Source organism: Gopherus flavomarginatus, chromosome 3 (assembly GCF_025201925.1).
Source record: "Gopherus flavomarginatus isolate rGopFla2 chromosome 3, rGopFla2.mat.asm, whole genome shotgun sequence".
Classification (NCBI taxonomy): Eukaryota; Metazoa; Chordata; order Testudines; family Testudinidae; genus Gopherus; species Gopherus flavomarginatus.
Window position 1 is genome coordinate 260424356 of NC_066619.1, and position 24558 is coordinate 260448913.

The 24558-nt window shown below is 40.2% G+C and overlaps 1 protein-coding gene across 5 annotated transcripts in view; it reads right to left on the reverse strand.

Annotated features, from left to right (window-relative positions):
* EVC2 (EvC ciliary complex subunit 2) overlaps positions 1 to 24558 on the reverse strand; it is a 168672-nt gene that overhangs the window by 95231 nt on the left and 48883 nt on the right. For all 5 annotated transcript variants that reach the window (XM_050947364.1, XM_050947365.1, XM_050947363.1 and 2 more), the window contains exons 9-10: positions 20104 to 20255; positions 2620 to 2944 (exon numbers count right to left, since the gene is read on the reverse strand). In XM_050947364.1, coding sequence (XP_050803321.1) covers positions 2620 to 2944; positions 20104 to 20255 — 477 coding nt within the window. The remainder of the gene's footprint in view (positions 1 to 2619; positions 2945 to 20103; positions 20256 to 24558) is intronic.

Below are 24558 nucleotides of genomic sequence, written 5' to 3' on the forward strand. Positions count from 1 at the left end.
AGCACTTCTTCCGGTTTGGGAAACACCCAAGAGTGTCACAGCTAATTACAAAGTGGAACAGATTGTTTAACATAAATAGTTAACGTATCTTTCAGGGGACCATTCAAGGAAAAGTGTGTCTCATCCAGTGCAGTAAATGCCTCAATAATAATTATGTGGTGAAACCAGACAACCACTACTCTCTCCAGTGAACTCACACAGAAAAATGACAGAAGTCAAAAACACCCTATCACCTGTGGTGAACACTTTTCACAAAACAATCACTCGTTATACGACCTCTCAGTTCTCATTCTCAAAGGAAATCTACACAACTTCAAAAGACGACTCTGGGAGCTTAAATTCATAACTTTGTTAGACACTAACAAAGATGGATGGAATGGGGACACTGGATGTATGGCTATTACAACAATCTATAACCCACTAACAACATCCAATCCCCCCTACCCCCAGCTGCTTCCTCCCCCTCCTTCTGACAGAAGGGTTGTTAAAGGGTCACTCCACCTTGAATAATCCCTTGAAATATGTGTTAACTACTTATCCTAAACAATCAGTTCCACCTTGTATTTGACTGTGACACTCTCAAGTACCTTTTCCAGACCTGAATAAGAGCTCTGTGTAAACTGGAAAGCTTGTTTCTCTGACCACAGAAGTTGGTCCAATAAAAGATATTACCTCACCTACCTTCTCTCTCAAATATCCTGGGCCTAACATGGCTACAACAACCCTGCATACAACTAAATAATTGAAACATGCAATTACCTGCTTAAATGTCTGACTCAACCTTCAGAACTGCCCAGGTTTCCTGCCCTGCACAATTTGTCATTACAGTACAAAATAGTTTTGGATATTAAGAGCCTTTGTTTAGACAAGCAAAACCCCAGTACCACAACAGTGTAACCCAGAGACATCTCTGTGAAAATGTGCCCCCATTAAAATCAATGATTACATTCTGGTGGGAAAATTTCAGTGTCTGAATTGCACAATCAATAAAAATATGCACCAGATAAGAAAGGAAACGGGGACGCCCTTTAAGAGCCACATCTGAGAGTTCAGCTCATAAATTACTAGTGGCTGCTCCGGGAGATACTCATGCTTCAGCCAAGGATACACATCAGAAATAAAATCCAAGGTCTGCTTCCTCCCACACCCATGGAATAATAGGAAAATGATAAACATTTTAGAGTGGGATTTTCATAAGCACTCAACACAGGCCTCACTCTGCTCCCAGCAGTTAAGCCAAGCTGAGCACTTCTGAAAAATATCACCCTTAGATTTTTAGCCATCGTCTGCACCCAGAGACAAACTTATAGTGAGAGAGAGAACAGAAGGAGGGCTGATCCCATCCAACTAACCTCATGTTTCCTATCTTAGCTAAGGTCTATATTGGCACACCAATCTTCTCCCTTCTGCATCTGGTCTCTCACCCACATTTCTCCTCTTTGAATTGCTGCATTTTATTCCCCTGCAATGCCACTTTCCTCCACATTCCAGAGGAAAATTGAAATGACATGAAATATAGTATCTCTAAAGCTAGTAAAGACTCTTTCATAGATTTTAGTCCTCTCTTCTCTGCTTCTATGAGTGCAAAGAACACAACAGTTGAGGGGGGAGGAGGGAGGGAGGAGATAAATGGATCAGCACAGACGCTCAAGGGTCTGGTTTTGTCACTCTTCCCCAGCGTCAATCCAGGATCTCTCAGTGGCTTCCATCACTTGGGACTTCTAAAACCAAACTGGAAAAAAAAAACACTAGAAAAAGTACAATGCTGTACTGTACTATACCGAAAGGTAGCTGGGACAGCTTCAAGGAGAGGCAGAGACAGCAAATTTCAGCTGAGTCCTTCTGCCTGAGAGTGTAAATATGTCAAAAAGACAAGTGAACCCTTGCAAGAGTCACAGCTCATATACATATTTGTTCCTATGGAAGAGCTCAACAGGTCTGCACCACACTGCATCCTCATATAATACTCCTCCATACAATAGGCGTTGCATCCAACCATTTCCCACCAACCCCTACACACAGCTATTAACTTTGGTGTGTCATATTTATCACAGTAACCATTTCTGGAAAAAAAAAAAAAAGGTGTTATTAATTACCATAAAAGCACTAAACAAGTACACTGCATTCAAATAAAACATTTTTTTCTTTTGTAGCATATGCAAGAATGGGACAAAGAATTTAAGACTCCTATGGTGGAAGTCTGCACATCTTGGTCTGTGGGAATATGTTCCTAATACGAATTATATTGTCCCTACAATTCACTGAATAATGGGCAGCTTGGACAGCAGCCATGTTACATTCAGTACAGAGGTGTACACATTCACGGCATATTACAATAATCTACAGTGGAGCACCAGGAGCAAATGAATTGTGTTGGTTACTCCTTCTGAGCCATCTTAAACGAAGTTATGAGGTTTGACAAATATGAAACATTAATTTGGGGGTTTTCTTTTTTAAGTAAACATGGGTGAAATGTACAAAGACTACTGGAATTCTCATTAGACATCTGCAATAGCAAGAAAATAAAAAAAAGTGTGGCCATTACAGTCTAAAAGAGAAATCACAGGAAAAAAATAACATTTCATACAAATTGTTATGTTACTTTCACACCTGATTTACCTTCTCATTCAGTCGCTTGATTAATTCTTCAGCCTCATCATTTGCAGCTCTCTCTCGTTGGTGCTGAGCCTCCATTTCCTTCCTAGTCTCTAGATTACATTCGGCGGTTAAAGCCACCATTTTCCTCGTATACTCCTCTTGAACTTCATTCTCCATTGCAAAAAATTGCTTTTTGAGAATTGAACCCACCCTTTTCTCCACATTAGGAGAGAGATTGTGTCTGAAAACCATGTTCTTCATCAACATGGCAATCACCTCTTTGCACATCTGCATTCGGTATACTTCCAGATCAGCATCTGCACGAGTCAGATTTGCTACCTTCAAGCTGTAAAATATAGTTAGGAGTGCTTAGGGCTTCAGATGACACACAATTCCCATCACAAAAAAAAGGTAACTGGTACCATTAGATTTTATACTACTGAATGGCATTCAGATCAGAGCACGAAGATCGCACAGTATAAGTCTAATAACAACACAAATTTTTCAGAGTGAGTCCATTTCAATAGCGTACCTTTAATGGAATCTATTTTTAGATTTCAATTAGTAATCAATAACAGAGAGGAAAAGAGACATGAAAGAAAGATATTTTAAAAACATTAACATATCTCTCAGATTAAAAGCAAACAAAAACATCCTACAAATGAATGCTCTGAAGAGAAATACATTCCTAACAGATCAAATATTTTAGTGACTGTAAACTGCACAGACTTTATGAAATGGTTCCAAACTCACTATCCACCCACAGTAATACAGGTCTTGCCTTAAGTATTTACACTTCTCTGAAAGCAACAAAGGGGGGAGAGAGGGGAAAACGTGTTTTGATTAGTTGTTGATCAACCAAATTAATATAGCCATTATCTCTTTCACATGGAAATTAATCTAGTTCCAAAAGATTAGCAACACAGAGACAAATAATATTTTCTACAAAAGGCAATAGGCAATAAATATCATGCTGCATGTGAAGAGACACTCATTTGTCACTGGAGTTAATTAATTCAGAAGGACAATTATCTTTTACAGCATATATCTTTTCTAAATGCCCTGCCTCTGTCATTCCTGCACTAGTTGGAAGTCAATTCAGTATTAGAGAAATGGATTTCTTGTCCCTGCATGCCACTTTTGCATGAAAAGATAGCACTGCATGCTTTTGCACATAGACTATAAATAGATTTTATTATACTATCACTTCTATGTGATTGACGATGTAAGTCCTGAACACATATTTGCAGCTTAAATCTGGTTAAGTGTGACTGATATAAAAATAAAACCAAAATGAAAATAAAACGTATTGCACATAAACATTTTTTCCAGTTATGACAAATTACTGGTTTGATTGGTTCTTCAAGCTAAGTCTCTGATAAGTTTCAAATGAGACAGTAGAGACCCTAGAAAAGTTTGCAACATGTTTACTGCAATAATAAAATGCAGCTGTTTTACCTCAAGATGCCTAAATATTAAATCCTACAAACTGTTCAGCCTGTTCCTCAAGCAATTCTTCATTTTTAAATTAAAAAAAAAGATTTTAGTGTTTGTGAAAAGCAGTTGATCAACAGGACCTAAAAGCAAATTCCTCCATTCATCCACTGAATAGGTATAGAATTAGCAGCGACAATGATGGCTTTTAAAACCCATACTACCAACCACGTCTCAACTGAAGGGAAGGGACTAGTTCAAGCTCTATAACATTCAGTCCTTGGTCTCTTTGCAAATACTACAGTCAGTTGTACAACCAGTGCACACCAATCCCCATGGAATTATATGATGCCAATGACCCTATTTTGCTCATATATTCAGAGTCTCAAATATTTTTAACTCTCCAAATATGGTTTCTTACTCTTCATAGGATTCTGCAGAAACACACACACACACACACACACACACACACACACACACACACACACACACACACACACACACAGTGTTTGTGTGTATACATGAATCACCCTCACCACCAACTCAAAAAATAAAACTATGTTACAAATATTACAATACAATACAATATTACAGTTACAAAGTCAAGCACTCAAAAGTTAAGAAATACCAAAATTAAGGATGCTTGTGCAATAGTTTGTGATCATGTAATTTAAGACATAATGCATATACATAAGGGGGTTGAATTAACTCCCTGCTCTGAATTCTGGCACTCAGGGCCACAGCATCGGCTGGTTGCTGAGAGAAGCGATTGTATGAAAAGTTCTGGTCCAGCCCCTGTAGCCCCAGGATGAAGCATGATCAGTTGCTCTGTGGGGCTGATACATATACAGTCTAGTCAGCACATAGGAGCTAGGAGGGGACAGAGCATGCTCGGTGTAGATGGAATCTTCAGAGAATTTAGATGCCAAACTCTAATAAGTCTCCACTAAGCATGTGCAAACAGATTTGTAGAGGTTTATAATTTGGCCAAAATTGGGCACATTTTCACAGGGACAGCAAAAAGAACATTCTTGAAACAAAGGTCACTTCTTTGCCATGCTCCAAAGCAGTGGCTTTCTACCTTTCCAGACTACTGTACCCCCTTCAGGAGTCTGATTTGTCTTGTGTACCCCAAGTTTCACCTCTCTTAAAAATTACCTGCTTACAAAATCAGACATAAAAACACATAAGTCTCACAGTACACTATTAATGAAAAGTTCCTTACTTTCTCATTTTTACCATATAATTATAAAATAAATCAACTGGAATATAAATATTTACTTACATTTCAGAGTATTATATATATAAATCATTGTCTGTATGATATTTTAGTTTGTATTGACTTTGCTAGTACTTTTTATGTAGCCTGTTGTAAAACTATGCAAATATCTACATGAGTTGATGTATCCCCTGGAAAACCGCTGCATCCCCCCAGAGGTACGTGTACCCCTGGTTGAAAATCACTGCTCCAAAGCATGGGGGAGGGCACGTGAGTGTCTCAATAAAATAGGTATGCAATTTTTTTTAACATAGACAAAACAAATATTTTTCTCTAACATCATTCTTGGAAACGAGAAAGCCACTTTTGCTGAAATTTTCCAAACAAATTCAGCCTTGGGCAGAATCCCATGAAAATTTTCAGCCCTAAAATAGTCACAGTTTGGCAAAGTTATACAATCCCGTTTTCAGATGCTTACAATAGGATGCATCGAGCAACCTCAGTTATAGGCATCGCTATGTGAGCCACCTAAAATATCTTCGATTTCTTTTGAAAATACAGCAGAAAATAGGTAATTCCCACAAAGTCTATTTCATGCTTCAAAGCTACTGGGCAGATTATCACTACTTAAAGGTCATGCTAACTTGGCCAAGGCTGTGAATGCTACATTAGGTTCTACTATAATCTGTGATTTAAAAAAAAAATCCGCAGTAAGAAAATTAAATTTAAAATATCCATATATTTAACCCATTATTAGTTCTTTATCTGCTCAAAAGCTATGAGCCTGTTTCATATACATTTTTTTTCTAGCCATCTCTCATCCTATTTTCCTCATCAGAGGGGTACGGTGCAGCCAAGGCCAGCCCCTTTACTTTGCACCCAAACTCCTGGTATGGGGTCATGAATGCAAGGGTCATACAAATGTACAGCTGCAGGGCTGTAAACTCTCCACATCTCCTACTGCTCTCTCTTCATTACCACTTTCAGTATTGTCTGAGGTGCCACAAACAAGCCCTACACTCACCGGCTAGTGAGATCTGACAAGAGTACATCCCAGTGAGGTACGGCTGCAGGTATATTGTTCTCACAGTAACTGGCCTCTTGTGCTTTACCACAAGATCTTTCACTGTGTGAATGCTTTAAAGATTCTTTTTAAAACACACATGCAAGAGGATTATTAAGGTCACTGTATGAAATTTATCTCTGAAGTGCACAGATTTCATGAGACTAAACCTCAGGGTCCGGTGGCACCTTACAGACTAACAGATTTATTTGGGCATAAGCTCATTTTCACTTCATGCATCTGAAGAAGTGGGTTTTTTTACCCACGAAAGCTTATGACCAAATAAATCTGTTAGTCTTTAAGGAGCCACCGGACTCCTTGTTGTTTTTGTGGATACAGACTAACACGACTATCCCCTGATACTTAAATCTCAGGGTAACATTGTAAGATTGCCCCTTTGCTAAGCAGATTTTGGGGCCTTCCAGGTCAGTTCCCATTTGATGTAGAAATTGGTGAGCCAAAGTCAGGGTTTTTTCTTAGTGTAATTTGACTATTTACAAATGATACACAAGTCCTGTTTCCTTCAACAGAAGAGGCCACAAATGACATGTTTACAGAGACACGAGCTAAGGTATTACAGGTCTATTATAAATTGGCAGCTGAGCTTCTGTCTCTCTTGAAGTCTCCTGAAATCCCTCTCCTCTTCAACACATTATTCTACACCCCTCTCTTAGCCTCTGGGCTTTCCACCTGGAAATCCCTTTAGCCCAAACCTGCTCACTTCGGATCACATGGCTTCAAAACTTAACCACTGTGTCAACCCTTCCTTTGTGCAGCTGCTTTGCAATATAAAGAAACCACTGAAAAAGATCAGACTTCCCAGACAATGAGTGCTTTACCCCTTAATGACTGCCTGTGCAATGCCTTTCATTTGAGTGTCTCTACATCAACTCATATGCATTGTATTTGTACTTTTCTGCATACCAACATAAACGTAAGAATTTTTTAGCATATGATTTTAAGTAACAACAGTACAAATTGCAACCGAACTAGTAGGAGACAAAAGATAAGGAATAGCCTTAGCTTTGTACCTCCCATCTCGACTCCCCAGGCAGAGCAATTGGGCAGGCACACAGTGGGAAGGAGAAAGAAATGAGCTACTCCACAAAATGGAGCAAAGTAATTGATTCCTCCCCACTCCGCAGTCATCCACCATGGGGGGGAGGGTGGTAACAAGGGATGAACTGAGTCACAACTCCTCCCTCGTCTCCTCGTGTGGTAGCATGGACATACCATATCCCAGCGGTGGCCAAACCGTGGTTCTTTTACGGTTAAAGTGTGATTCCCAGAGCCCCAGCCCCCAATCATTTTCGATCTACCAGACGGTGGGAGCGAGGGGTTGGAGCTTCTGCCCCACAGCAGGGTGGTGGGGTTAGGGACTTCTGTGAGAGATGACCGCTGCCTACTAAGAGTGGGGGGAGACGGCACAATTTAAAGGTTCAGTCTGTCCAATAGCTTGAGTCATATACCCCCTCTTACCCCCAGTGGCCCCTCCTTTTAGCTCCCAGGTGTTAGCTTTGCATAGAAAGACCTCTGCTTTAACATTTTGATGAGAGGCATCATCAAGTGCCACCCACGGGGCTGAAGCTCCAAGACTCCCCTCCCCACAATGCTGAAGCCCCGGCAGGCGCACCCCGGCTCTGGAACTTTTGAAGATTGTCCTATGCAGCTAAGAGGGTCAGTAAGTTTGGTCACCCTTTGCTCAGGTCTGGGGGCAGAAAGAACAATCTAGCCCCTTATGTCTTGTACAGCAGGGAGATCACTGATAGCACCTAGCTACAAACCCTTAATAAATAATAAGGCAAGTAGTTTCAGGTGAAGTCCCCCAAAAGAGCAATGTTTATAACTGCTTGGGTCATACATGCCTTTACTTTGAGGTACATATTTATTGAGAGAAAAAGTTCATAACCTGAGAGTCTGTGCATCTCTAGATCCAGGTAGGTGTAACAAAATGCCTTGCACTCTCTGTACTCTGCCTGCTCATCTTATTCATGTTTAAAAGGTCTCCCACCTCTTACTGAGCGAATTCACCATACCAAAAAATACGAAAGATAATGAAACACAATTGGCAGATGGAAATCTATTGATGAAAGAGATCAAAGTTCCTGTTGGACAAAGAGTGCAGTAAAGGACAGCACACAGAGATAGGTGACAAAAGGGGAAGGGAAATAAAAAAGTGAAAAGATGCGAAGAAAAGGCTGCTGCAAATATCAGTTCTAAAGATGTTTTAACTCATTTGAATAGCCACAAGGTTTAAAGTGCTGCCAGAGAGGTACTGAGATAGGAGAATGGTGTCAAACATGAAGAGGTAGAGAGTGCTGAACATTCGATATTTTCAATATCCCTGAGCATCTAATGAAAGAAGAAAGCAAAGCAACCAGTGTAATGAAAGAATGGTGCTTAAAGTGATAAAAAATGAAATATTTCATTAACTATTAAAATAGATGTGCGTGTGGGGGGTGTTAATCAGAGCTCATCACTCAAACTACAGATAGTAATGGATATACACAGCCTTCTGGGAGATATAATTTTTTACTGTATCAGAGGGGAAGCCGTGTTAGTCTGGATCTGTAAAAGCAGAAAAGAATTCTGTGGTACCTCATAGACTAACAGATGTATCGGAGCGTGAGCTTTCATGGGTGAATACCCCTTTGTTGGATGCACGTAGTGGAAATTTCCAGGGGCAGGTATATATATGCAAGCAAGAAGCAGGCTAGAGATAATGAGGTTAGTTCAATCAGGGAGGATGATGCCCTCTTCTAGCAGCTGAGGTGCAAAAAACAAGGGAAGAGAAACTGCTTTTGTAGTTGGCTAGCCATTCACAGTCTTTGTTTAATCCTGAGCTGATGGTGTCAAATTTGCAGATGAACTGAAGCTCAGCAGTTTCTCTTTGAAGTCTGGTCCTGAAGTTTTTTTGCTGCAGAATGGCTACCTTTAAATTTGCTATTGTGTGTCCAGGGAGATTGAAGTGTTCTCCTATAGGTTTTTGTATATTGCCATTTCTAATACCTGATTTGTGTCCATTCATCCTTTTCCGAAGGGACCATCCATTTTGGCCGATGTACATAGCAGAGGGGCATTGCTGGCATATGATGGCATATATTACATTGGTGGACGTGTAGGTGAATGAATCGGTGATGGTGTGTCTGATCTGGTTAGGTTCTGTGATTGTGTCACTGGTGTAGATATGTGGGCAGAATTGGCATAGGGGTTTGTTGCATGGATTGGTTCCTGAGTTAAAGTTACTATGGTGCAGTGTGCAGTTACTGGTGAGAATATGCTTCAGGTTGGCAGGCTGTCTGTGGGCCGGCTCTGTTCAATATCTTCATCAACGACTTAGATATTGGCACAGAAAGTACGCTTATTAAGTTTGCAGATGATACCAAACTGGGAGGGATTGCAACTGCTTTGGAGGACAGGGTCACAATTCAAAATGATCTGGAAAATTGGAGAAATGGTCTGAGGTAAATAGGATGAAGCTTAAGAAAGACAAATGCAAAGTGCTCCACTTAGGAAGGAAAAATCAGTTTCACACATACAAAATGGGAAGAGACTGTCTAGGAGGGAGTACGGCAGAAAGGGATCTAGGGGTTATAGTGGACCACAAGCTAAATATAAGTCAACAGTGTGATGCTGTTGCAAAAAAAGCAAACGTGATTCTGGGATGCATTAACAGGTGTGTTGTGAGCAAGACATGAGAAGTCATTCTTCTGCTTTACTTTGCGCTGGTTAGGCCTCAGCTGGAGTATTGTGTCCAGTTCTGGACACCGCATTTCAAGAAAGATGTGGAAAAATTGGAGAGGGTCCAGAGAAGAGCAACAGGAATGATTAAAGATCTTGAGAACATGACCTACAAAGGAAGGTTGAAAGAATTGGGTTTGTTTAGTTTGGAAAAGAGAAGACTGAGAGGGGACATGATAGCAGTTTTCAGGTATCTAAAAGGGTGTCATCAGGAGGAGGGAGAAAACTTGTTCACCTTAGCCTCCAATGATAGAACAAGAAGCAATGGGCTTAAACTGCATCAAGGGAGGTTTAGGTTGGACATTAGGAAAAACTTCCTAACTGTCAAGGTGGTTAAACACTGGAATAAATTGCCTAGGGAGGCTGTGGAATCTCCATCTCTGGAGATATTTAAGAGTAGGTTAGATAAATGTCTATCAGGGATGGTCTAGACAGTATTGGTCCTGCCATGAGGGCAGGGGACTGGACTCGATGACCTCTCGAGGTCCCTTCCAGTTCTAGGATCTATGAATCTCTCTTCTTGCTCTTTCTTTTCTCTTTAGGCACTAAAGGATTGGCTGGCAGCGTGGTATTTTCAGTAAGATCCAAACCTATACTGACCTAGTGACGTGGCTGACCCTTTGGGGTCAGAAGATCATTTTTGTATATGTGAGCAGAGTTTAAAATAACTTCTCCCTGTACTGGAACTAGGTGCTGATTGGGAGCCAGAGAACTGGAATTTAATAAAGTGCGATTTCATTTTTGCTTCTTGATAACGAGTGTGGGGGCTCAGAAGCACAGTTTGTGACTGGTTGAGGAGAATAATTTCAGTGTTACCCACCAGTCTTTCCCAAGATATCCCTATCTCTATCTGCTCTGCTTTTTGCAGCCTGCCCTGCCCTTGGCATTTCCAGTGAGGGCTGCCCTGGGCACCACAGGTCACACTATCATCTGCAAATTTTGCTACCTCACTGTTGACCCCATTTTCCAAATCATTTATGAATATGTTGAATAGGACTGGGCCCAGTACAGACCCCTGGGGGCCACCACTATTTACCTCTCTCCAGAAGATGGCTTAGAGCCATCTTTTACATCCTTTCAGCTTCTCCAGTGTAAACTCAGCAGGGATGAAGACTAACACACTGAATACAAAACAGTCGTAAAGTTACTAAGAAACCTTCTATGATTATCTGAGGATCCTCCAGCCTCAAACTGTTACATCTGCCACTCCTTATTGCAAACATATTTCACTAGAAAATTCACAGACTGAACAAACCTTCAAAAAAAATTGAAATACTGCAAGGCATTGATGAAATCAGAAAGAGAATTCTTACGGTATACAGCAAAAAATAACTTGGACAAGATGACAAACTGAGATAAGAGATTATTAGATAAAATTGATGCTCTTCTAGAAGGAAAAAATGGGAAAGTTACATGACTCATGGTAAAAATGTCAACAGACTAAGCTACAGATGTGCTAACAGGTGTCAATCTGAAAATCCTTTGATTCCCTATGACTTACTGAACAGAGAAAAGGTGTTTCAATTAGTAAGTTTATCTCTTCAAAAAACAGGCCTTTGGAGCGGAGCCCGGAGCTTGAGCACAGAGCAGCTCTGGAGCAGTGGAGCTGCAGCTTTTTGCCTGGAGCTGGAGAGGAGGCAAAGCACAGCTCCAAAACCCTAAAAATTATTTAAGATAGACCCTCAGTTTAAAGGTCAGTTTAGATTTCATATGCATGAAGAATTATGAATTAATGGCTAGCTTCAAGAGTTCAGTTTTAGCAATATACTAGTTATGCTACAACTATGGAGCAGTTATAATTCTGAATCATAGTCTTTATGGAAGTCATCATGCTGAATGGCGGCAAGCTGAGGTCACAATCCTGTTTCCAATGAAGTCAATGGGAATGTTGCCATTGATTTTTAAAGAAGCAGGATCAGCCTGTGATGAGATTAGCTTAACAAAACCACATATAATGCTATAATATTTGTCTGTATCTTTTGCAATGATCCACTCAGATCTCACAAGCTAAGCAGGGGTGCACTGGGTGAATATTTACATGGGAGACATCTAAAAAACACTAAGTGTTGTCAGAACTGATTAGAAGTGGAAATATTCCCCCATATCGGTGCCTAACAAATGTCCCACCATAACAGAAAGAGGCACTATTTTACGAGGGGTGTCTGCTTTTAGATGAGACGTACTCTGAGCTCTCACTGCTTACAATCAAAGATCCAATGGAAGACTTTTTGGAAGAATAAGGATATTAATCCTGGTAATCTTGGCCAGATGCCACCTGTAATTTCAAATACTTATTTTTCCCTTCACTCTATAAACATTGTGCAATTTCACTGTAACATATTAAACAACTATCACATTTCATACTCTGATAGCTGAGTTTCAGTGCTGGATGAAATGTGCAGCTTTTGTAGGAATGACGTTTGTACAGTTAGTCAGGGTACAGAGCTAAAAATGCTGTGTGTGTTTGCATGGGCTTATGCGCACACACTCCCAGTATGCAGGTATTAAAATATTAATAATTATTTATATTGGGGTAGTGTCTAGGAGCCCCAGTCATGGACCTCATTGTGCTAGGTACTGTCCAAACACAGAACAAGACTGTCCCAGTCCCAAAGAGATTGCTGTCTATAATAAATGTTTCCAATGTATTAAATCCAGAAGCTCTGAGTACCTCTGTTTTGGTGTCCAAACTGAAAGCAATTTTTAACTTAGAAATTTCCAATTTCTAATTTGGTGACTTCAAACTCTAGATGTAACAACAATCTGATCTTTTACTCCTACTTTCCATCTGAATTCTGTGATAAAAAGAATCCATTTCCTTAGTGGCAAATTAAATTGAGATGTACAGTGAGAAATTTACATTTAGAAGGAAAAATTGAACTTCTAATACAGGAGTAAATTGTTTTTGACTTCCCTGCCAGTGCTCTCAGGAAATGGCTTGATCCTATCCTCCAGTATATTGCCCTCATTACCCTGTGCCATGAGAGAAAATCAACTGCAGTGCATACGTATTAGTTAGTGATTTGCCGAGATAATTGGTAATATGTATCATGTATCCGAGAGTAGGATCAACTGACATATTCAACTAGAGTTTTGTCTACATCAAGGGAAGGCAAAAATGTACAAAATGAGGCTAAATAAAGTCAGAGCAAGGGTAACCTGTTGGAAACTCTAAGATAACTTTGAAAAAATGGTTATTTCAGGGGTTTTGCAGCACCCATCACACTGAGGATGCAATCAGCCCCCTCAGCTCTCCTTTCATTCTGTTTCAGACATAGCAGAGAAGACCTATAACAATTCTGAACATGATTTCCTACTGCATACTATTACAACATACGTATAGTTTATTAAGCTTCCTCTTGTTAACATTCATTGCCAATGATCTAGCTCTTGGAAATATAAGCAGGAAGGGATCTACTGAGAATGTAAAACAACGATATTAGTGGCATATTTTATAATGGGCCCAGGATATGACAGACCACCAGGCCGAACTAGGTAAGTACCTATGAAGTACAACTAGATAGGTACCTATGAAATTTCTTGATGAAATATTTAAAAAAAATTTTGGTTCTCAAACCTATTCTCTTGACATTGCAACAGGTCCATATTTCAAAGATGTCCCCATACATAAATACTGATCTAGTGTTCCTAGTTTATTTATAAACACACGTTTATTTGATATAGTTGTTACAAAAGACCAAAAAACTCTGCCATTTATGAACTCCTGAACCATCTCCTCAGCTGTGTATAGACTGGGAACAAAACACCAAGTCCATTCCAATACAAATTGAGAGGAAAACATGAATAACTATGACAGGCGTACAAGTGTAGACAGACACACACGCAGAGAATGGATCAGTGAACCAAATCTGAATACAATGCATGTAGGCCATATTTCGGGCAAGTCGAAAACACACTGGTTAATATTCATGCTACGTACAGTCCACCTCTGAGAAGACAAATTCCCTACCTGAATAGCCCATCCTTTGGGAGGGAATAACGACAAAGCTAGTCCTAGGTCAGGGAGTCTTAGACCTACTCCTAAGAGCTGGGCTTAAGAGTAGATCATCTCCTATACACATCTTATAGCATTAACACATAAATAAAAGCTATGCACTTGCTCCTTTATATCCTGCTTTCAATGAAGTCAACAGCAAAATTCCCAATGACTTTTGATTGGGCCCAAGATGCTTGGAGCTGAGAAACATCTAGATAAACTGCTCTCTAACCCACAACTAGCTCATGTCTTCCTCCCTGGACAGGAGATGGGCTCCCTGGGTGGGGAATAAGATGCACACAAAAGTTAGGCATGTTTAATCAAAATATGAGCCATGAATATGAATTTCACCCCAATTCTGAATATCAGCCTATTTGCCAGCTCCTGTTATACAGGTACAGCCTGATCCTCCACTGCCGTACATCTTGCAGAGTCATTTACTGATATGCAGAATGGTGTAAAACTCCCCTTCTAATCTGGTAGCTTTATATATCCACTTTGCAGCAATGTGACAACACAAGATGTAAGGGATCTTAGATGCTACAATAATACAAATGAATAAATAAATAAAGCAGTGGAGAATCAGGCCCCAAGTAACTAGAATTTATTTTTTGTTTTAATTTGGTGTAAAGAAGACATTCGTTTTCAGTATAAAGTCCATTGAAATTGCAGCTGTGACAGTTCAGTAGTAAAACACAAATGAGCTCTATTTTCAGCTTTTTAAATCTTCATCCTTGAACTGGACTGCCCCACTTTAATTATCTACCCTAGTATTAATTTGTGTAGATGTCCACTGATATTTATAATGGTCACCAAAAGCCTCAAGAGAATGTTTAAGGTTGCATCCCACAGACCAAAGACATCAAAGACACTTCATACCCTGAAGATGGAAAAAGATATCAGTACAGAGTGAAGAAACCCCCAGGCAAAAAAAGAAAAATGAAGTGCTTTATAAATAACAGACTGGTGAACTACACCTCAGTCTACCATATATGGACAACTAAATTGGCAATCAGCTAGAAACCACGAGCTGGACCAGGTTAAACTGTCATTTAATTTGAATTTGGCTACTGTTTAAAAGCAACTGTATTATTGCTGTATTACTTTATTATTGTTGTATTATTGCTGTACAATATTTACACTATGCATAACATTTCTAAACTTTAACCAACACAGAAGTAAAAATCAACAAACAAATGGCAGCAAACAACACGAAGGCAAGAAAAAAAATCAAATGGGTAAAGTAATTAAGTTACACAGTAACTACAAATTGGGTAAATAAATTCCCTGTTAGTATCAGCCACAATTTGGGTCAGTGATACTGCATTCTAAGTAAGGTCTATGTTATTCAAAACAATCTTGTTCAGTGTCTGGATAACACCACTAAATCGTAACACAGCAATATTTAATAAATAGGCTACTGTCCATTCAGTAGGTTATCTGGAAGACAGCATCCATAAGAAACAACCAGATCTACATCAACTACTTGTGTATCATAGAACAATACAACCCATGGAACAGAGAAGTTAGATCTTCCTGCTTTGTGAAGTTTACCAGAAGGTGACAACCAGCAGTAAGGATAACCTACAACATGTATGGACAGTACTGTGTAGTAACTAATTACAAAACATTTATATATAAAGGCCTCATTTGTAATGTCACTACTCCAAATTTCTGTCTGACTTCTCATACACATAGTACTATGGGACACACTATAACAATGCTTCTCCCAGTATTTCAAACACTCAGTCTACTATTAATGATGATTCACGTGATAACTGTAATTGCCCAAATAGGAGTGCGTTGCTATCTGCGGCACCAAAGTAAAAGGGCCAGACTACAATAGCAGATTGGAAAAACATTGTTATGCTTGGAAATAAGGCAGGGTCCTATTTACGCATACATACTATACATATATATTCATATACACTACACTTTTTCCTCTGAACCCCAAATGAAACAAAGAAGTGGGCAGGAAAATCTAATTTTCTCTATCTACTTGGAGCAGTCTCTCTTTCAAAACATAGGATTCCTTTGATAATACAGGCCACTTCTAAAAATAAACTTATTTCAAACAAAAGATCCTTACTCCAGAATAGATCAATGTGTTAGATACAGGAAGCCTCCTCAAGATAGCACCTATCAGAAGTAATAAGCATAAAATCTAAGTTTGTTTCCTATCACCAAATGAGATTTTGTCGGTTTGTTCATTTTTGTCACAGAGAAATCTCTATTTCCTTGAGCATCTTCATATCATAATATAAGATTATAGTTCATAGAACAGAAGTATAATATTGGCTCATGAGATACAAAATGCTACAATATGCCCTGATGGGCATCTTGTTTTAATTAAAGAAATGGAATATGTCATACTTGTCTGAAAATGCATAAAGAAATTGAACACAATTAAAGAGAAAAAGCAATTAAACTAAAATAATTGGGGAAGTTATTTTGGTAGCAATTGATAAGAAGTTTTTTCATAATTTCCCTTTAGGGAATACAAAGTCTGTCTTGCTTTTTTCCCCACTGGGAAATGCTGGTTAGCTAGCAGAAGTTTTGTTAAAAACAAACCAATGAAATCCCATACAAATCCCCTCTTTTCCAAAACATCCCCTAAAATCCACAAAGAATGTCTGTACTGTCAACCGCAGACAATAAGACTAATTCTATAGAAGGATGATGTGGGACATTGTTAACAGCCATAACTCCTCCATTGTGAGAGTATCAGAGATAAGGTAAGCAAGCACTGACAGGATCAATACTTGGATAAGAGAGCTCCTGGGGAAAAAAACAGGTGCAACAAGATTGGTGATTTATTAATGAGACACTCTGTCCTCTGAGATGATACTGAACCAGTGCTCCAGAAGGATATTAGAGGAGAATTCTGTTGCCAAAGGGTGCTGTCTTTCAGATGAGATGTAAGACAGAGTTATTAAAAATCGTATGATCCTTTCTCATCCGCCCAAGAGCAGTGAAGTTAGCTTGGGTGTCCAGACAAATTCCAAATTAGGTAATGACACTCTGTTAACCTAAAGTTTCCAGTGCCATTTCATTCAAAGAAAGCCTTCTTCATGTATGGCCCTCACCTGTTATGCTCTGTTGATGTGTGCTTATAAACAGATGCTCTGTTTCACCCCAGAGGGGGATGCTGTGCACTTGTGGGAAGCAAAGTGATTCTAATGGAGTATAAATTAGTTAATAGAGTTTGTGAAGCATGCTAGAATCCTAAGACTCTATACAGTAAAGTGACAGGAAATCCACAAACCATCAAGCAAAGGCTTATCAACTGGGATGTGTGCGTGCAGGTATGGAGTGTGTGAGTGTGTTTGAGTGTGGAGATCCAATACAGCAGCAAGAGAAGACCAAACCTTTCCACATTGGTTCTTCTAGCTTGTACAGGCCTTCCCCCCCTGTTATTTTAGGTATCATGGCCGGAGTAAACCATTATATTCTTGTTTGGATCTTCAGAGGACAGGGCATTCTTTGCATTAAAAATCAATTGCTAACTCACCTACCACTTGCAGGGTAATATTTTCATAGAATCACAGACTATCAGGGTTGGAAGGGATCTCAGGAGGTCATCTAGTCCAACCCCCTGTTCAAAGCAAGACCAATCCCCAGACAGTTTTTTACCCCAGTTCCCTAAATGGCCTCCTCAAGGATTGAACTCACAACCCTGGGTTTAGCAGGCCAATGCTCAAACCACTGAGCTATCCCTCTCCTCTATTACTTTGTCAATTCTGACCTTAAAAACCTCTAAGGAAGGAGATTCCACCACCAACCTAGGTAACCCATTTTTGAAATCACCACCATGACTTAGGAGCCTATGGATACATCTACACTACCTGCCAGACTGGTGGGTAGTGATCGATCTATCAGGGAACCTTTAATCACGTGTAGTGTAAACGCGATAAATCGATCCCTGATCGCTCTCCCATCAACTGCTGAACTCCAGCTCGGCGAGAGGCAGAAACAAAGTCAATGGGGGAAGCCGTGGCGCATCGGGAGGACGCAAAGTAAGTAATTTTAATTCGATCTAAGATACGTCAACTTCAGCTACTTAGGCCCCGTGTACACCAGGCCTAAGTTACATTGGGTATTAAGTCACTTACATGATTTACCTGCATAGTCTGCCCTGTGACCAACCATCACTCCAAACAGCCTGTCACAAGGACTTCTTAGAAGACCTCCTCTGGTCCAATGGAGCTTAGCTACATGAACAGTATAATGACTCTACTATTGTTGTAAAATACTTTTCTTAAATACTATGATAAAAAATCCAATTAAAATAATTATACAGATTCAAACTGTCCACCTGGGGAAGGGTGTTGTGAAAAGGGAGAGACAAATGAGGGACTGCTGCTATAAAAACATAGAAATGGAAGGGAGAATAAGAAAAATAATTTGGGAGGAAAGAGGTGAAGGGCAAAGACAAAGATTTGTTTAAGCCAAAGAAGAATATTAAAATAGCACATTTCTAAGTAATGTACACAAACTGAGGCTTTAATCCACTGTATGATTCTAGTTACATGAATATTCCCATTTTCAAGAATATTTACCTTTCTCAGCTACTTTATATCCGAGGAGTAATACATTAAAGAGTCTATTTTTTTTCAAATTAGCCAAATATTTCTCATTTCCAAATGAAATATACTAATCCTAAAATGAGCTACAAAGATATTTCATCCTGCTACTCTTAACAATCACAGCAATTTTCTGAAAAAATAATCTAAGTTACTATATAGCTAGAACAGACAAGACTGCTGTGCAATTTACAGGGATAAGTATCCACATTATCACCGCATTACACAAGACAAGGTTTCATTTACTTCACTTTCTGTTTCAGTCTGAAACAAAACATAAGAAAGGCAATGATACTGCTCATTAGGATTCTGCAAATTTTTAGAAAAAGAACAGAGCCCTTCCCTGCCAAAGTATCAACACTCCAGCACTATCATAACTTTGCTTTCGGTTTTTACAGGCATTATTCAATTTTTATTTTATATTTGCAGAATATTACCTGCCACTTGACTTTTAGGAAGGTCATCATGAGATCACACAAACAAATCCACTCTGTTCTCACAACAGACCTTTTTCAAGTTCTGCCGGAGAAAAGAGATGACCTTTAATAGCTGTGTATCTGTCATATAATCCTGACTTCCCTTTCAACAAAATAAGCAGGATTCCTAGCTGCTGACTACTGCCTTTTCTGACTCCACATACACAATATTTTCCTTTGAAAGCTGAAAATTGTTCCTTTTTAGATTCTGATCCAGGTATTTAAAGAAACACTAAGAGCATGAAAGTCAAAATTTTTCCCCCAAGAAATACTGCTGCACAAAAATATATGAACCCGGAGCACGTCCTTTTTCTGTGTAGGAACAAGGCCATGCTGTTCTAAAGGCAAAACGTGCTCAATAGTTATAGAATAGATTCTCTACAACAGTTTCCTGTGCTCAGAAAAATGCCCTTTGGCATGGTGAATACTGTACACTTAAGGGGCTGAGACTAGAAATAGTGGATCTGTTCTTTTAGCAGCTTAATGAAGGGCTTTGCCTACACAGGGAGTTCTGGCACCGTAAGCCAAGGCGTGAATCTACCGCACACTACCTTGCCCCTCACTAACTCGTCATGTGGACCCTGCTACAGGCACACTAAATGTTTCATGGGAGTACATCAAAGTGTACTATACAACCTCCAGTGCGCGTGCGGTAGGGTGCATGAGGCCATTCAGTGCACAGCAAACTAGTGCGCTGAAGATTCACATACTGGCTTGCAGTGTGCTAACTTGCCATGTAGACAAGCCCTTACAGTGTGTTTGACTCAGAAAACATGTGCCTAGGATCTAGATTGAGCTGCAATTTCTATATATAAGGCAATGTACAATATGCCTGCATTAGTTACCATGGATGCCCCTTTATTAGCTTCAGGTAGTGCAGACGTGTGTTTGAAAGGAATCTATCAGAGAGAACTAAAGGGCAGATATTCAGTATCATGCATATGAGACGTTTTGTTGATATGAAGTATAATCCAATAATAGTGACTTCTTACTCTTCTAAAGCTTGAAGCATGTTCTTGGAGTCTTCAAAGGCCAGTATCTCAATGATTTGGTCATTCATAATGATATCTTCATTAAAGGGATCTCCTGAATTAAACTGTGAATACTCCAGTTTGTGATCTAGAGTAAGATCATATCGTATCTCCTAAGTAAACACAAAAAATAAACGTTATAGCAGATCAACCCTTAGTGTGGATACAACTCCTATTGTTGTCAGTGGAAAGACTCCCATTTACTTCAGCAGGAGTTTGTGTGGATGCTATGTTTTGATATATAACTGAGCTGGAACCTAAATGATGAAAACAGTCAATGGAATTAAGGCTCTTAGCTCTTAGGCTCCTAATTCGGTTAAGCATTGCAATGCTAAGCACTGCAACACCTAAACACCTTTAAAAATTTGGGTCAAAGCCCACTGAAGGCAATAGGAGTCTATCTATTGGCTTCAACAGGCTTTGGACCAGCCTCAGTGAGTTATTTTCCACTCAATCTCTAGGACCATTCTATTTGTATTATGGTACATACAACCTTTTACATACACTTGTTGAACAAAATCACACATAATTCTATGTTTGCAGTGTTGTACCCGTATTGGTCCCAGGATACCAGAAAGGTGACGTGAAAAGTTTGGTGAGGTATATCTTTTAAATGGGCCAACTTCTGTCGGTGGAAGAGACAAGTTTTAGAGCTATACAAAGCTCTTCTTCCGCAGACCTAAAGAAGATCTCTGTGTAGCTTGCTTCCACCAACAGAAGTTGATACATAATTCTATGAAAGAGGAAAAGCAATTTTGCTAGTATGCAGTACCTATGGAGTCCCTTGAGATTAAGGATTAATAAATTTACCAGACAAGAAAACTTTTATAAAACCTCTGGTGCTGGGACGATTCTGTTACACTTTTATGATTTCAGCAATCAAGCCTTGTTCATAAAAGGGAGACTGACTTGAGCTATTTTCACTTACTGTGATTTCTTCTGAATGAAGAGAAATCAAAAGGTTAACAGAGACATTTTTCGAACATGATGCTCACAGATAAGTATGGAAGTTTCTCTCTCTTAGTAAGCCATTATTTTACAATAAATACAATCTTTATTGTAAATTCAAAATAGGATACATGTCCATCCTTCTCTTCACTACTTGTAGGACTCTTCCAGCAGAAACTCATGAGACACAAAAGTTAAAAAAAGATATGGAAAGAATTCTTTAGAAAAGGTGAACTGCAGAGACAAAATAACAGTACATTGTTCCCTCCCCTCCCTTTGCTGCTCCATTCTGACACATAAAGATGGCTTTGCACACTTTTCTCTTGAAGGTTTATTCTGTAATGTGGAGGATTATAGTTGAAATATCACATCATCACCTCCAGGTGAACATTAGTCTAAATTTATGTCTACAGTTGCAACTGTACCTGGCACATGTGCATTAGTGTTCCGTATTCCCCCCTGCATTGTTCACATCTGAAGCCCTGAAGCACAGTCCTGAAGGACAGCATAGTGCAGGAAAGCTAGTATGCATGAGGGGTGTGCGTATATACGTCTCCAATGTGGCATGGCCTGGGTGCTCTCCAGGGCTGAGTGAACTGAGACTACAGTAAGTCATGACCTTTTCCTCAATCCTGCTAGCCTCACTGTACGAGCGGATGCCAATCGGGGCAGGGAGAGGAGGCAGTAGGGACCTCAGAGGAAGAGGAGTACATTATTCTGCACCTCTACCCAGAGGACTCGGTTGAGGAAGCCTCCCTTGAGGAACCTCAAGCAGCAGCAGGAATCAGAATCCAAGGCTGGTAAGGATTTACTCCCTGAAAATAGCCTCTCTTGCTCCGTTAATACATGCCTGAAGCCAGCCCCCATCCATGCTCCACCACGACATGGTCCCCAAGCAAGACAGCTATAAATCAATGATTTTATTGAAAAAACATGAACCATCATAAAGCATTTAGAGGAAGCTATAACAGATTATTAATATGCAGTCACTGTGTCCCCGTGTCTGTGCATTTCTTAGTCTGAACACTCACTGGGCCACATGGACCAGAGGGGAAAAGGAAGGGAAAGAGGGGACCTGGTGGAGAAAGAACTGTTTTATGACATTTACGATTGTCCAAAGACCCCAAACCACCTCTCTCCACACCCTCTTTCCTTCACCTTCCATACAAGAGCTGCATGGAAGGAGAGTAGGGGTAGGTTGGAGGTTTGGGTGAGGGCCTGCCTAGGTCCGGGAAGGGAAATGGAACTCTTTTGTTTGTCCGAGGAAAGTCAGTGTTCCATTTTCCCTGTGACCACTGCAAATGTTTATTACTGTTCCCAGTCCCTGGTGTGTGGCCTCTTCCTGTGCTGAGCCACTCCGAAGAAGCCAGGAGAAGTGGGGGTAGCTGGCTGGAGCACTCACTCTCATGGTTCCAAAACCACAGCACCCTGTCCTTTAGCTATGTAGAGGCAACTGGCTTGTGGTGCTAATCCAAAAGTTCTGGGAAGAAAATACAGTTGTGGTGCTATGTTTTCATGTTCCTTTCAAATACTGTTCACTGGACACAGGAGCCAAAACTTCCTGGTGATGAAGTGGGGGTTGGGGGATATGTTGATGTTCTCTGTCGTTCTTTGTACCTCTTCCGCTAGCTGAGAATACAGTCAATTTCCTCTCAAATTGCCTCCCAGTCCTGTAAGCATAATTCAGCAAATTTTCAGTGTAGAAGAAATTCAAGATGGTTCTTCAGGTTTAACAACAGGTCAAATGTACTTGGTCCACCTTCATAGCTCACCACATCACTCCACTGAGCAAGATGTACAGGGTTGACCATCAGCAGGAACATCTCTCCGGCACTGGTGGCTAGGTGTCCGCCACAGGACTGGAAAGCCATTTCTCTTTTCCATTCCAGTACCTTGAACACTTATGTTCTCCAAACGATGGCCAGCCTTTAATGAAGAAATAGGTAACTAGTACAAGGCACCGAACCCCATACCAACTGGCCCCTTGATACTCTGTATACTGCAACATTTTAACAACTGTACTTCATTTTTAGGCTTAGTTGTTTCCTGGTGGGCTACAAAAATAGTCTGAAGGAAGGAGGCTGTAACAGTAGCATTTCTCGGATGCTACAAAGTATCGATATTGTGGCCTTTGTCACGAGGGAGATCTTAGGTTCCTTCAAAGGAGAAAGGACAGAGAATGCTAAGCTTGTGTTTGACTTGCCAGGACATTCCAATGCTAACAGGGAACCCAGGCCACCAGAAGGGCAGGAGTGGCATTGCAGAGGAAGGCTGAGCAGGACCATGGAAGACCTGCTCATTGGCACAGACAGAGGAGTCAGGACCAATTTGAGTGTGTTAGGTCAAGGGAGTGTTCTTAGGCAGGAGGACCTTACCTTAGACCTCAGTCCATCCCATGCTTTGCTGCACATTGGGCAACCCACATTTGCCATCCTTGCCTGTCAACTGCCCTTCTCTCCAAATCTTCCCATTTCATGTTAAGGTGCTTGATGTCATTCAGAACTGTTCATTTCCATGCTATTCAGTCTTCCTCTCTTTCTTCTCGGGTTTTCTGGCTTCCATTCAAGGGTGGTATTTGGTAAGAGTTCTTTTTCCATTTTCAGCATATGTCCCAGCCATTGATGTCTTCTCTTGTAGATTATTTATGAGAGAGTACTTTGTTCAGTAATTTTTCTGACTTCTTCATTCGTCTTCCTATCTCTATATGTTATTCCCAATATTCTTCTCAGACATTTGTGATGAAATGCATCCAGCTTTTGCCTCTCTCAGTAAGTTGCCATGTCTCACTGCTATATGTTCTGATGGCGTTAACAATTGATTTGTACACATTCAGTTTGGTCTTGAGGGAGATGGTTCTGAGTTGCCAGATGTTTCTGAGTCTTCCAAATGCAGCATCTGCCTTCCCAATTCTTCTGATTTCCTCGGAACTAGTACCATCTTGGCTGATGGTACTTCCAAGATACGTAAAATTGTCCACCTTCTCCAGTTTATCTTCAATTTTGATTTCTGTCACTATAGTCCCCTTCAATATGACTTTGCATTTCTTTGCATTGTATCTCAAACCTATCTTCTCCATTACTTCTTTTACGTGGTTTGTGCATTTTTGTAGTCCATTGGCATCTTCACTGATAAGAGCGATTTCATCAGCAAAATCTAGATCAAATAACCTTGAATTGTTCCATTTTAGGCCATATGTATCACTGTCAATTGTTTTAGAATCACAGAATATTAGGGTTGGAAGAGACCTCAGGGGGTCATCTAGTCCAATCCCTTGCTCAAAGCAGGACCACCACCAACTAAATCATCCCAGCCAAAGCTTTGTCAAGCTAGGCCTTAAAAACCTCTGAGGAAGGAGATTCCACCACCTCCCTAGGTAACCCATTCCAGTGCTTCACCACCCTCCTAGGAAATAGTGTTTCCTAATATCCAACCTAGACCTTTCGCACTGCAACTTGAGACCATTGCTTC